This window comes from Lutra lutra, chromosome 1 (genome assembly GCF_902655055.1).
Source record: "Lutra lutra chromosome 1, mLutLut1.2, whole genome shotgun sequence".
Taxonomy (NCBI): Eukaryota; Metazoa; Chordata; class Mammalia; order Carnivora; family Mustelidae; genus Lutra; species Lutra lutra.
Genome location: NC_062278.1, coordinates 205,917,857 through 205,931,600, shown reverse-complemented (window position 1 = coordinate 205,931,600; position 13,744 = coordinate 205,917,857). Strand labels below are relative to the sequence as shown.

Here is a 13,744-nt window from a genome sequence, read left to right as displayed (position 1 = left end):
CCAAGGTGGCACTTTAACAGGAGACAGATTAGACACATGTTGGGAGATGACCAAGTCACATCTCATAAACCACACAAACATATACATCAGCCAATTCTACAGTGATCAGAGATCCAAACGGTGAAAAGTTAAAAACAGAAGTTATTTTTATAAACTCACAGCAGGGGATGGACAGACGCTTAACTGACTGAGCCACCCAGGTGCCCCTAAATGAATTCTCTTTTGTTGGTCTTCTCCTCTTTGGAAATAGGGAAGTAAATATACTGCTAACTAGATGCTCTTTTACAAACTTGGTGAAACACAAGGAAGTCACCAAGTAAGTAAAACACAGAATATATCTATGCCAAGAAATAAATGTTCACCTATAGGACCAGCAAACATAACAACAACAACAACAACAACAAAAATGTACTAGTGGAGAAAGTACAGAAGAGCCAGTACGGGTATTTGCCAAGTGTTGAGTACATCTCTTTTGACAGTGTGGCAATACCTGTCAAAATTACCAATCCACAGCCTTGAAACCAGAGAGTCTACTCCAGAGTCCCTTTTTATTACACAGATGTACTAGCAAAAGTATGACATTCTGTCTAAACAAGGACAGTCTATGGACTTTGTTCTAATAAAAGAAAAACTAGGAAACAGCTAAAGGCCCACTGATAAAGAAGTGGTAAAATACATTAGGATATATCCACGTGATGAAAATACTATACAGGAGTTAATTAAGAATGAGGCCCCCCCTTCTTTGTACTGATTTGTGAAGACCTTTAAAATAATTGTTAAGTTTACAAAGCAAGGCACACACCAGTACATATGGTAGGTCTCCTCTGTATAAAATCCACAAATGTGTGTGTCATTCCTTCTCTATGCATAAACTCTCTGGAAGGATATATAAAGACACTGTTACCACTGGGTGCCTGTGGAGAGGGAAATTTGGATGGGGACTGATAGAGAGAGGCAGACTTATGTTTAAGTGTACACCCCGTCACCATGGGAATGTAGTGATTCAAAATTATTAAAAAAAATTTTAACTATTAAAAACTATTAAAGTACAGACTGTCCTTAGGGGAAAGGTGTGATATAATTACAGAGGAAATAGCAACTTCTGCCTGAAATCCACCATTCTCTCCTCAGCCACTCTGCAAGAGCACCCCTAACAACACAGTCTCTGAGCTTGGCTTGGCCAAGGCAGGGACCTGAAAGTTCTCAAATTTCTGCTTTGCTTAATCAAGAATCAAAACAAATCCTCTTGCTTCATTTTTTGGGAAATATGGAGAAAAAAAAATGGCTAGTGTTCAGAAAATTTACATGTCACCCTCTGTGTCACTGTTCAAACTGAAGAACCAGTCTAAAAAGTAACAGTAAAGAACTGGCTAAAACGCTGGAAATCCTAATGAAGGCTGGAAAGCCCTCTCTATGTGACTTCATTTTCTGCCTTGGCAAGAGCGTAGCTAATAGAAGAAAGATAAAAACAGAAAAGATGAGAATGTCTTCTACAGATAACGACCTAGAGTATCCTCTACTCACACAGCACAGTAATCCTCACTGGGCACAAAATTCATGCAAAGACAAGCTTCACCCAAAACAGAAAGTCCCATCATGCAGCACATCCACCATTCCCTGACGAAGCCTGTCCAAAACCCTAAGGCCAATTGGTGTTCTTGGTTGTGTTGTTGTTTTTTTTTTTTTTTTTTAATGTCTGGAGTTAGTAGCTGCATCATGCAAAGTAAGAAACAGCATCATCTGTAGGTGGCAAACCCCCAAAGGCTAGGCAACGGTTTTTGAAGGTTAGGCTCAGGGAAGCCGTGATTAGGTGTATACTTTTCAGGAAAAAAAAGAAAGAAAACATCTCTAAACCTCGAAGGAATAATTTTTCTCAATCTCATTCCAAGTACTTGACTGAGGAGATCCAAAAAGGGGAAAAACAGGAGGAATCCCACATTGGCCAGTGTCAGACTTGTCTGAGGATGCACACTACATCTCACGGACAAAGACCATGCCCCGAACTCCGCCTGACATGCAACTGTGGCTAATGGCCGTGAACAAACTGGTAGAAGATGTGGCTGCATTACAGAGAGATCATTTCCCACTTCTAGAAACACAGAGTCTGTGCCTAGCAATGCCGGCTGGGAACTGGTAACCATGTCCTCATGTGGGGAAGACCATTTTCACTGACTCTGAAAGCAATTTGGATAGTCAGTCCCCACCAGCACAAGCTACAAATATATACTGACAAGAAAATAAATCCCACGCATACAGCTAGACCTGAAATGTTTTCTTTCCTCCTGTGAATCCTGACACAAAATAAAGATTAAATCTGGTCGTAAGCTTTACACATAGGAGGCACCTTTTTTTTTTTTCCCCAATTAAGAATAGTGGATGGTGATGGGCCTTCTGCTGAACAATTCATTGTTTGAAATTCAACTTCCCCTAAAACTCAAGGTTCAGTGCTGGGTAAAAAGGCATGCAACGTAGCCACCAGCCTCCTCAAGCTGGACACAAGGCATGCCCTTGGCTGCAGAAAACACGTAATTAGCAGTTACACATTTTCATGCCAACAAACCAATGATTAAGAAGGATGATTAGAGTCTGGATGGAACCAAAGCACAAGCTCTTTGCCTTCTGGATGCTCTCAAAAGCCCCAAGCGCACACACGTCCCCACGGCAGGGTCATACCGCCGGACTTCAGTTGTCTGGCTCTCTCTCGTTCCTGGACGGTAGACTTCGGCAAAAGTGGAGTAAGGCCTCGGGACTTGGTAGGTCTCATGTAGCCTTTCAGTGGCTCTGCCACTCTGCTTTTATCTTCCTTGTTGCCTTCTCCTGGTGCCTTCCGCTCAGACTTTTCGGTCATTTTGTCAGGGGCCTCCGAGATCTTATCCTTGGGTTCTGGGAGTTCAGGATCCTTGGGAAGAGGCACTTCCAACTTATCTACCGCCGGTGACGGAGTAGCCGCAGCCCTGCCATCTAACAAATCTGACTGGAATTCTGGTGCGGCCACGGAAATATGTCCGGATTCAGTGATTTCAGAAGCCAGGCTAACTTCTTCCACTTTCTTTTTTTCACTTGTTGAAGGCAAAAGGGCTCTATCTACCTCCTTATTCAAACCGTCTGGGTCCTTGGAATCTTGACTGTCAGCATTTTGGTCCTCAGAGAAACTGGGCTTTTGTGCTTTGTCTCCCAGTAAGTCAGGAGGAATCGGAACTGGAGCAGAACCTTCCTCAGACTCTTTCTTTCTGTTAACTGGGTGTGTTGGAAAATTATTCCTATCTGCACATGCTTCTAGGACTCTGCCCTCACCTTGTAGGCTCTGGTCTTCTACTGGCATTCCAGAAAGGTGTCTCTCTGTGACCTCTGTGATTTTTTCTATCAAATGCGTAGATGCAGCACTGGGCACTGACTCAGAGCCTCCCTTCACAGATCCTCCATCTATCCCTGTTTCAGTCCTCAGGGGACCAGCAAGCTCACCTTTATTCTTAAGAGTGTTACCTCCCTGGCTATTAACGGTGTCTACAGCTGCTGTGAGAGTGAGGACAACCTCTCCTCCTGTGCTTGAAGAAGGTGTGACAGCAGAGGGGGCCTTGGGTCTTTCCTGAGCTGGGACTCCATCTCTGCTCCAATTATCTACCACTAATAATTTGGACAACTGGGCTGGAGTTGTCTCTTGCCCACTTTCTGCCAAGGGCTTTGGAAAAGATTCACCTTCCTTTACTACTTGAGAAGCAGGAGCGGGCAGTCCTTCACGGGCTGCTGACTCCAGAGCCTCTGGAGGGGCTAACTTATTCATCAACCCGGGGAGCGTTCTGGGGCAGGTAAATGTGATATTTCTATTTTCGTCCACATAGCCCATTCCTTCAGTTCTGTGGTCCCCTGTGGTTTCCATGGGAACATGTATTTCTGATGCATCTATCGTATTCTCCAGAAGATGCTTCTCGGGAAAACTATTTTTAACCTTTTTACTTTTTCCATCATTGCTCCTTTCATTTGGTTTGTCAGCCACTGCAGCGTGTCCCTTGGCTGCATCTGTCTTATTCTCTGCAGACAGTACTGCAGGGACAAATTCTGCCCCCTGGATTTGGTCTTGGCAACTCACATCTGTCACCTTGGTAGCTGGTTCAGTAACAGCAGCGTCCTTGACTATGTCTGTCTTGTTCCCACCAAGAGCCCCAAGCTCAAAAGAATTAACCTCATCATTCCTCCCCTTCCGTTCACCTACTTCCACTGTGGGAAGAGCTGATGGACGTGAGGACAAGGGATCATGATTTAAGGGGGAAGAGAGTCCTAAGTCTTTGTTTGGATGAGGAGTACTCCCAGCATCTCTATCCTTCCCTACAGAAGATGGGTTGGGGGTTTCTTCCTTGTTCTCCATTCTAGCAGGCTGTGTGGAATAATTATTTTTGAACTTTTTGTTTTTGCCCTCACTACCCCTTTTTTTAGGCTTTTCAGAAATCCAGGGAGCTGCCTCACTACCCATCCAAGGACATGCTGCTTCCTTGCTCTGGTTACTGACACCCCTATCTACAGCTGAGGTCCCCCTTTCTGTTCTAGCGCCAGAAGTCTGAATCGTGCCTGACTCACTTCCCAAAGGAATCAACATGTGAGAGGCGCTGGGCCCCCTCACATCACCCATCTCCACAGCCTCTGTGAGACTCACTGTGGTCCCTGGTTGCTTTGAAGAACCCAGCTCCTCACTCTTCCCCCCAGCAGGCATTCTTTCGGTTTTAGGGGCCGCCTCACTTGGCCCGAGAACAGCTGGGCCATCCTTCCAGCTGTCCATAAGAAATGGGGGTTCAGATCTTGCTCTTCCCTTCCCAGAATTGGTTCTCACCTTCCCAGAACCTGCCCTTGCCTTCCTGTTTCTGCCATCCCCTGCTGTTCTCTGAGATGGCGGATTCTCCAGCCTAGGCCTCTGAACTAACACCTCATCCTGCGACTGCTTGGAAGCCAAGATGCTCGTCTCCTGACTTGGCTTGGGAGGAGCTTCCTTTGTTAGTTCTTTAATCTCTTCAGTTCCTTTAACCTCTTTAGTTCCTTCAGTTCCTGTCTGCCTGTCTTTCTGCAATTTAGTCACTTTACTTTCATCATTCGCTTCTGTTGGACTAATTCTTAACGAGGTACCTGTTGGCAAAGTGGGCACCGGATTAGGCAGTTCTTTTGTGGCTATGGGTTTTGAAACCCCACCCATGGCCTCTTGGTACAAGACAGGAGAGGAACCCTCTTTGGGCCTAATCTCCAAAGGAATTTCTATTTTGTGTGCAGAAACTTCTGTCTGGGGTCCTTTCAGAACAGATGAACCCATTGTCCGGTTTTCATCCACGGGACTCTTTAGGTGGGGTGCAGGCTCTGGTTTGCCTTCACCTGGCTGTAGCCATTTCTGGTCCTGGCCCAGTGGTACTGCCTTGTTACCACGGACTTCCGCGTCTATTCCCATCTTGCGCTGAGAACTTCCTGCAGTTTTCAGGGATTCTTCCAAAGGACACAAAGGCACGCTGAGGCTTTCTGAGACAAAGTTTTCTGCTACCAGTTTGGCGGCTCTGGACTCCACTTCACATTCCTTTCTAAAGTTTTCTCTGGATGCCAGTCCATATTCCATGCCCATAGGGGTAGGCAGGCTGGGGAGAACCCCTGATTTCTGTGGGTCTGCTACAAAGGGATGACCTTTACGGTCGTCTGCACTGTCGTCATCCCAAGGTCCCCCAGCCCGGGGCTGAGAATATCTTTTTTGCTTTGGTTTCTTCTTTTTTTTCTTCATCATCATTGGTGGGCTCTCTATATCCCAGGCCTCCCTGCCAAGATCTCGCTTGGGTTCAAGGAAGTCAAGATGAGTAGTTTTCCTTTGGTTCCCAGGCTCACCATAGGTAGACGGACCAGAGACCCAACCCAATTCAGACAAAGAGCAGGGGCCCAGCCCGGTATCGACAGTCTTCCGTGGAGAAGAGCCTCCCAGCAGCTCAGGAGGGACCCTGGCAGGCCTGGGCCGAGTGGACCTGCGGTCACTGGGTCTGTACACTTGTTTGCCTTGTGTGGGAGGGGTACCTGTAATACATGAAGTCGGCCAAAATTCCAAAAAAAAACAAAACCTCCTTGTTATTGTTTCTTTAAGAAAAAAAAAAGTCCATTTACTGACTCAGTTAAGTCTGTTTTCACCAACCCACACAATAATTCATTTAGGAAAATAGTTTTTTCCAAAATATTTCTCATCCTTAACTGGGATTAGCAAATTAACAAAGATCATCATCTCAGGTAAAGAAAAAAATTCAAACAGAGTTCTTCTAACTTTCTGTAATAAGTAATGCCTAGCAATCTCATCTGATACTTATTTGTCATGATTTTTAATAGGTACGTAATTCCCAATTTTGCAACAAGATGATGAAAAACTCCTATCTCTTTTTGGTGACATTTGTTAATTAACTGAATGCAATATATTAGGATTTTGGACAAAATTTATAATTCTAAGAGTCTGTCACCAGTATTATACTAATTACTTGTCAGGCTAACCAGATCAATTCTGGGAAACAGACCAGGAGGCCAGACTTATGCTACTGGGGGGCAGGAGGGAAGGAAGAAGAAAAGAAAAAAAGATACTGAATTAGTATTTTGGCCAAAGAAAAACCCTCATCGTTCCAGAATCAAAGCCTCCTACTTCGAAAAGACAAATGTGTTAGATTTTAATGTTCTGTTCCTAAATGTACTTCCTAAAAGAAAAATATACATAATGCCCAGTAGGGTAATGAATTAGAACAATTAGGATAACCACCCTTAGAAAAGTTTCAGGAAACCAACTGCACCAACCTCCTTCCTATCTCCAAGTCAATGCAGCACAGATTCAAGATCCTGGGAAAAGTCCCACTAAGACCAGGTCTAGGACAGCTCTTGTCACGTATGACCCAATGAAATGACTTTAGAGAACATTAGAACACTTATATAGTACCGTTTGTTACTGTTTTTACTCTCCAGTGTCCTGCAAACCCTACTCTTGATTTAACATCTCGGGTCAGTTACTGCTTCTCTCAAAAAAGTGCTAGGCTTTAGTACCCCCACAACATTTATAACATTTAATTTGGCAATTAACCAGTAGCTATCTGGTGCCAGCTTTTATACTATTTACTGAATTATTACATAAATCTTTGGTTTCAGAGTTTATGCCTGGCAACTTCCCTTGCTATCCAGGCTATGTGACAACAAGACAAGGGCAAGGACCAGACTTAAATATCTATGTGCTTTAGCATGGTGAACTTTGTACACAGTAAGGACTTGATAAATCTTTATTGATATGTTGTGTCACTAAAACTATGTTTAAAAAGACTAAACTTTATTTAGCTCCTGGGGCTAGGCAGTATGTAAGCACTAGAAAATCTCAGTGCCATAAGTCAGGGTCCTTGCCCTCAAGTTCACATTCTAATCAGTCACAGAAAAGCAAGCAGAGAATCATTAAGTTGATAAGCTCTGGGCTTACATCAAAAACATGTCATCTTGGGACGCCTGGGTGGCTCAGTTGGTTAAGCAGCTGCCTTCGGCTCAGGTCATGATCCCAACGTCCTGGGATCGAGTCCCGCATCGGGCTCCTTGCTCGTCAGGGAACCTGCTTCTCCCTCTGCCTCTGCCTGCCATTCTGTCTGCCTGTGCTCGCTCTCTCCCCCTCGCTCTCTCTGACAAATAAATAAATAAAATCTTAAAAAAAAAAACAAAAAACAAAAAAAACCATGTCATCTTAAAGTTCACTGAATGACTGAACTCCGAATTAGAAAGTAACTTGGAGCGGTGCCTCTCCAAGCTCAGTGTATTATCAATTATCCGGAGAACCTGTTAAAATGTGTATGAAGGTTTGAGGTAGAATCCAGGACGATGCCTTTCTAACAGGCCCCCAAGCAATGCAGATGCTGCTGGGCCACGAAACACACTGTATCTAGCAAGAGTTTACTAGCAAAGGTTTACAGTACACTTGAACAATACATTCCTCTTATAGCTGAATAAACAGAGCTACAGGGAAGTTAAGTAACCTGCCCAAGATCACACAGCATAGAACAGTGAACAGTGGAAGTGGGTTAAAATTTAGATGTCTTGAGCTGGACATAGCGTACGTAAACAGCTGACTCTCTGCCTAAACAAGACAAAATCTGCCTAAGAAAGAGAATAGACTTCATGAGCAATACTAATTACCACCACAAAACCAGGGACTATGTCCACCACCACCACCCCATTGCTCCTAGTTCAAGTGGTTTCAAAGAGTCCGCTGTGCTTCCCTCACTTACCTGAGGTCTCGGAAGGAAGTTCAGAAGGTTGACTACCGAATGGTTTCTTTTGCTCTTGTTTGTCTAACACAGAATCCTCATCTGCTGGCAAGGTGGACTTTTGCCCCACGGCTGTGACTGGTTCTAAACGCAACAGTAAAAACCACACAGGTTTTAGAGCAGTGCTATTTCAGCTCTTTTTCCACCTTTCAGAAGCTGGAGGCAGGAACAGTTTGGAAGGAATGAGGGACATTCCTCCGAGGGCAGCAGAGAAATAGAATAGCAGCTGGAAGGTGAAGTTGGGAAACTTTTTGTTTTGTTTTTAAAGGTTAAAATAGTATTTGTAGGTTGGTGAGAATGATTCGAAGGACAGGGGGAAAAACTGTTGAGTGGCAAGAAAGGAAAAAATGGCCAGGGCATCCTTAAGTAAGGAAGCGGAGGTGGGATCTAGGAGCAAAATGGGAGATTGGCCTTAATTAGGAGCAGGGACGGTTCACTTCCAGTAGCGGGAGTGAGGCAGAGACTAGGGATACAGCAGACAAGTAGGCAGGCGAGGTGGCCAAAGTCTGTGGACGATCCCTTTTACTGTTGGAATTATCATAAGGAAAACATATCAGCAGAGAAGGAGGAAGATGCTGGAAACTGGAGGATGACGAAGGTGAGAAAGATGGTCTAGAAGAGCAGCAAGGTGTGTAGACTTGCAAAGTTTGTCCCTCACCTTCCTGGAGAATACACACTGGGAGACAGAAATACTGAGTAAACATAAATCCATACCTGGAGACATGATCAAGGTAGATGCAGCTGACTGCCCCTCATTCTTGAGAGATTTTAACTGGGACTCCTCTGTTTCTTCCCATGTCCCTGCAGCATGCAGATCCTTAACTGGAGCCTGTGCCACCTCTGTTTCTAAGAGCAATGCAGCAGCCTGGGCTGGACTCACATTGTTGGCCAGAGTCACCTCTGTCCCAGGAGGTGGAGCCACATCCGAAGCCAGGGCTAACTCTGTTTCTGGAGGCAGAGGCACATCCTTGACCGGGGTTACTTCTGTTTCTGGGGGCACAGCCACATTCTCGCCCAGGGTCATCTCTGTTTCTGTAGGTGAAAGCACAACTTTGCCCAGGGCCAACTCTGGTTCTGGGGATGGAGCCACATCCTTCAGTGGTGCCTTTTCTGTAGCTGGGTGTGGAGCCATATCCTTGACCGGGGCCACCTGTGTTTCTCGGAGCAGTGCCACATCCTCGGTCAAGATCACCTTGGTTTCTGGAGGCAGCACCATGTCCCCAGTCAGGGCCACCTCTGTGTCTGGGGATAAGGCCACCTCCTTGGCTGGGGACATTTCTGTAGATGATACAACATCCTTAGCCAGTGCCACTTCAGATACCACACCCTTGGCTGGGGCAATCTCTTTGTCTGTAGGTGGTACCATGCCCTCATCTGGGGACACATCCATTTTTAGAGGGCTTACAGGTGGGGCCCTCTCTGTTTCTTTGAATGGTAATACATCCTTGGCTGGGGCTACCTCTGTTTCTGTGGGCAGTACCATGTCCTTGGCTAAAGATACATCAGTTTCTGTAGACAATACAGCACCCTTAACTGGGGCTTCTTCTGTTTCTCTGGGTAGTACCATGTCCTTGACTGTATCTGATTTGATAGATGATTCCACGTCCTCAGCCAGTGTCACATCTGATTTGGTGGATGGTTCCATGTCTTTAGCCAATGCCACCTCTGTTTCTGTGGCTGGAGCCATGTCCTTGGCTGGAGACGTCTCTGTTTCTCTAGATGGTGCCATGTCAGCAGTCTTCAGTCCCATCGTGATTTCTAATGCTTCTGCTGGTGCCCTCTCTTCTGCTGATGTCACTTCTACCTCTTTGGCTAGCTCTATGGGAAATAAGTAGGAAACTTAGAACCCATCATGATGCGCTCATAGCTCTGCATTCAAAACTTACTTTCGGAGAGCACAGGAGTATCTAGATTTTGTGACCATAAAACCCTAAACATAAATTAAAAAGCTATCTAATTAATGTACATCTGATTTTTTTTTTTAAGATTTTATTTATTTATTTGCCAGAGAGAGAGAGAGAGCAAGCACAGGCAGACAGAGTGGCAGGCAGAGGCAGAGGGAGAAGCAGGCTCCCCACAGAGCAAGGAGCCTGATGCGGGACTTGATCCCAGGACACTGGGATCATGACCTGAGCCGAAGGCAGCTGCTTAACCAACTGAGCCACCCAGGCGTCCCTAATGTACATCTTATTAATGTACATCTAATTAATGTACATAAAGAAGCCTACTCTTTGGTAGTCCCAGTACTGAGAAAAACAGGGCATTGAGAGAGGAAAGAGTGGAGGAAGAAAGGAAAAGCAAAGAAAAAAAGCACAGGTTTAAAAACAGCAACAACAACACAAGCACAAAATTATTTTAAGAATGGGAACCTGCGGAACATCCAGAAAAAAAAACCTCTGAGTCCTAAATCTGCACTGAATTGAAAAGGGATTTTCTCTGCCCGCGTTCCAAGTGTTGTATTCCAATCACACCTTCATTCCTTCAGATGTGGAGTCAATAATTAAAGGGATACAAGTATTTGTGATAGTTCTGGAATTTTTACCTGTACTGCTTGCTCTACATGGCTAAAAATTAAGTCTGATGATTTGGATTGACTAAGATACTGGAACCAGTAAGTGATAAAGAGGGGTTCTAGTAACTTACCTGCTGTGGGCTGCAGAGGTTGTGGTACGGCCTCTGGCAAAATGAAGGATTCCGAGTATGGAGAGTCTGGGGCTTCCACAGGCCACCCCTGAGGTACGACAGCTGCAGGAGCAAAGGTGTCACAGGGAAACAGACCTGATATTAAAACACAAACAAACAGATTCTTGAAACTGCTTCAGTAATAGGGAGAAAAAAAGTATTTGATATTACAATCAGCTTTATACATCTGCCTTCAGCTCAGGTCATGATCCTAGGATTCCGGGATTGAGCCCCAGCATCAGGCTCCCTGCCGCTCCCCCTGCTGATGCGCACATGTTCTCTCTCTCTCTTTTTCTCTAATAAATAAAATCTTTTAAGAAAATTAGCTTTATATATTGCTATAATGACACAGACCTAAGGACCAATGAAAAACAAGGCAAGAAAGTTTTAAAGTAGAAACTGTTGCCATTCTTCAGGTTTTGGCAAACTGTTAACTGGTCGTGCTGTTAGTCAGCATTGACTGGCTACCTTCTACAGTGTATTGTGAAGAGGCCTAATACCAAAGACTGAATGCTAGCACCAATAAATATTACAACTGATACAACGTAACATAGAGTAAGGAACTGTGAGTCTTGATCTACTCATCTGTAAAATGAGATCAATGTCTCCCTCTGCAACATTACAACAGTTTCGTGAAAATGCTTTATAAATGATTAAGAACTAGACAAATGTTAAAGGATTATTATTATGCTGTACTCTGTCAGACATAATAGGGGATTTAATGTCACATGGTCCCCGCCATCAAGAGTATTACAATTTACCTAGAGAGGCATGTATCAAATACTGTATAGCATGGACTAAGTACTCCAAGAGTTTAAAAACAACCACAAGGACCAGAATAGTCACAGAAGCCTTCAGAGGAGAAGCAAGAGCAGGAAGAGAGGAGAGAGTAGTCAATTTCAAGGACGGAGAACACTGCGCAAAGAAAGGTATAAAAATGCCAATAGGACAAAATGTTCCTGCGACTGTGAAATTAGCTGGAGTCAAGCAGATGCTGCATACCAGAGAGGGAAAATAAGATGAGGACAAACAATGGGAAAAGGATCTGGAAAGCCAGAGAAATTTAGACTTGAAGAGCAAAAAATAGAGTGTTGTAATATCTTAATGAAAATGAGATGATGAATACAGAACAGGGACCTGGTGACCAACACAGCAGGTATATTTGGAATGAATTTAAAAGAGGGCAGCCTAGGTATGAAGTGACAGAGGCTTTATACGGGGGAAGGCAGAGAGAGCATCAAAGAAGATGCTGTAAAGAAGTCAATGGGACTAAATGACTCACTAGCTAGTGAACTGAAAAGCATGAGGAGACTACAATGCTCAATGCTTCTCTTTGGATGGCAAATCTCTAGGGGGAAGGCTGTTAAATGGGTTGAGAAGCATAAATGCAACATATCATAAGCATTGTGAAGTGGGACTTATTGATGATAGGTACTGAAGGAAACCTGAATGTCACCCTCAAAATATGCCTCTTTGACATAAAAAATTATTTTGAACTGAAGGCAATTAGGGAGCAGTAAACCCAGAAAAAGCTCCTCACATTCTGCTTAAAGGCAGGATATAAATTCTCCTCTATCTGGAGACAGACTCTTACGAGTCCAGAGAGGACACCAGAGGAAATCTGCAAACAAACCTTACTCCATTAGTGCCCTCCCATGCATTTTCTTCCCACAGCCTGCCAGTCATGGAAGCCTAAAACTGCTTTCCTTTGTCCTGTCATTTCTTTACACCTCTGCTGCTCTTTGTTGAAGATGCTATATAACCCAAAATTCCAAGCTACCACTTTGAGTCACTTTTCGCCCATACAATAGATGCTGCAGATGTTAAAAAACGGTCTGTCTTCTGTTAATCTGTCTTTTTTTTGAGGCCCAGCTGAAAACCTAAGATGGAAAGAAGTAAAGTTTCACCTCCCCCACAGTATCCTGGTCACATTCATGTTAAAAGTTACACAAAACCAGGAATAATGATATTACTAATTGAGAACTAAGATCTGTTTAATATTTACTAAGTACCATGGGGCACCTGGGTGGTTCAGTCCTTAAGCCTCTGCCTTCAGCTTGGGTCATGATCTCAGGGTCCTGGGATGGAGCCTCGCATCAGGCTCCTTGCTTGGCCGGGAGCCTGCTTCTCCCTCTCCCACCCCTCTGCTTCTGCTCCTCCTCTGTCTCTCTCTGTCAAATGAATAAATAAAATCTTTTAAAAAATATACTTTACTAAGTACCAGATGCTATGAGAAGCGCTTTTACAAAGTTATTTAATTCTCACCACATCTTTAAGGTAGGAACTAGTGCTGGACCCATATTATAGATAAATCAAAGTTTAGAGTGGATATAACATGCCCAGGGTAATGAGCTAGTAAAATATGGAGACAGAATCTGGCCCTATCACATAGTATTCAAGATCCCCCGAGAGGAGGTGAGCAGACCCTGAGCGCCCCAAATGCTGAATTCGCTCCTGAGACCAATCTAGATAGAGCCTTGTTACAGATAAAGCCAAAAAACATGACTTTGCCTAGTAGTTAACTTCAAAGGTAATGGGTAAAAGGCCACATTAATTGTTGGGAGTTAAGCAATAAATCCAGTTGACGACATCATACCATAACTGTCTTGCAGGGGATCATTTTGTTCTGCAAATCCTGAAGTATTGGTTGTTCCACTGGGGAGAAAGAGAAAGTCCTCCAGGCCATCATCATGGTGCATCTTAAAGGGATCTGGAAAAAAGAAAAAATTTAAAATTCATTCTCAGTGAATACAACTGATATTCTAGACTGGGAAATT

The 13,744-nt window shown here is 44.1% G+C and overlaps 1 protein-coding gene across 13 annotated transcripts in view; it reads right to left on the bottom strand.

Annotated features, from left to right (window-relative positions):
* The window catches only part of MAP4 (microtubule associated protein 4), a 193,678-nt gene that overhangs the window by 43,403 nt on the left and 136,531 nt on the right, over positions 1–13,744 (bottom strand). For 8 of the 13 annotated variants that reach the window (XM_047695055.1, XM_047695035.1, XM_047695027.1 and 5 more), the window contains exons 5-9: positions 13,564–13,677; positions 10,929–11,063; positions 9,000–10,103; positions 8,247–8,369; positions 2,674–6,030 (exon numbers count right to left, since the gene is read on the bottom strand). In XM_047695055.1, the coding sequence (XP_047551011.1) occupies positions 2,674–6,030; positions 8,247–8,369; positions 9,000–10,103; positions 10,929–11,063; positions 13,564–13,677 (4,833 nt within the window). The remainder of the gene's footprint in view (positions 1–2,673; positions 6,031–8,246; positions 8,370–8,999; positions 10,104–10,928; positions 11,064–13,563; positions 13,678–13,744) is intronic. The other 5 variants (XM_047695087.1, XM_047695075.1, XM_047695106.1 and 2 more) reach the window with 1 other exon arrangement.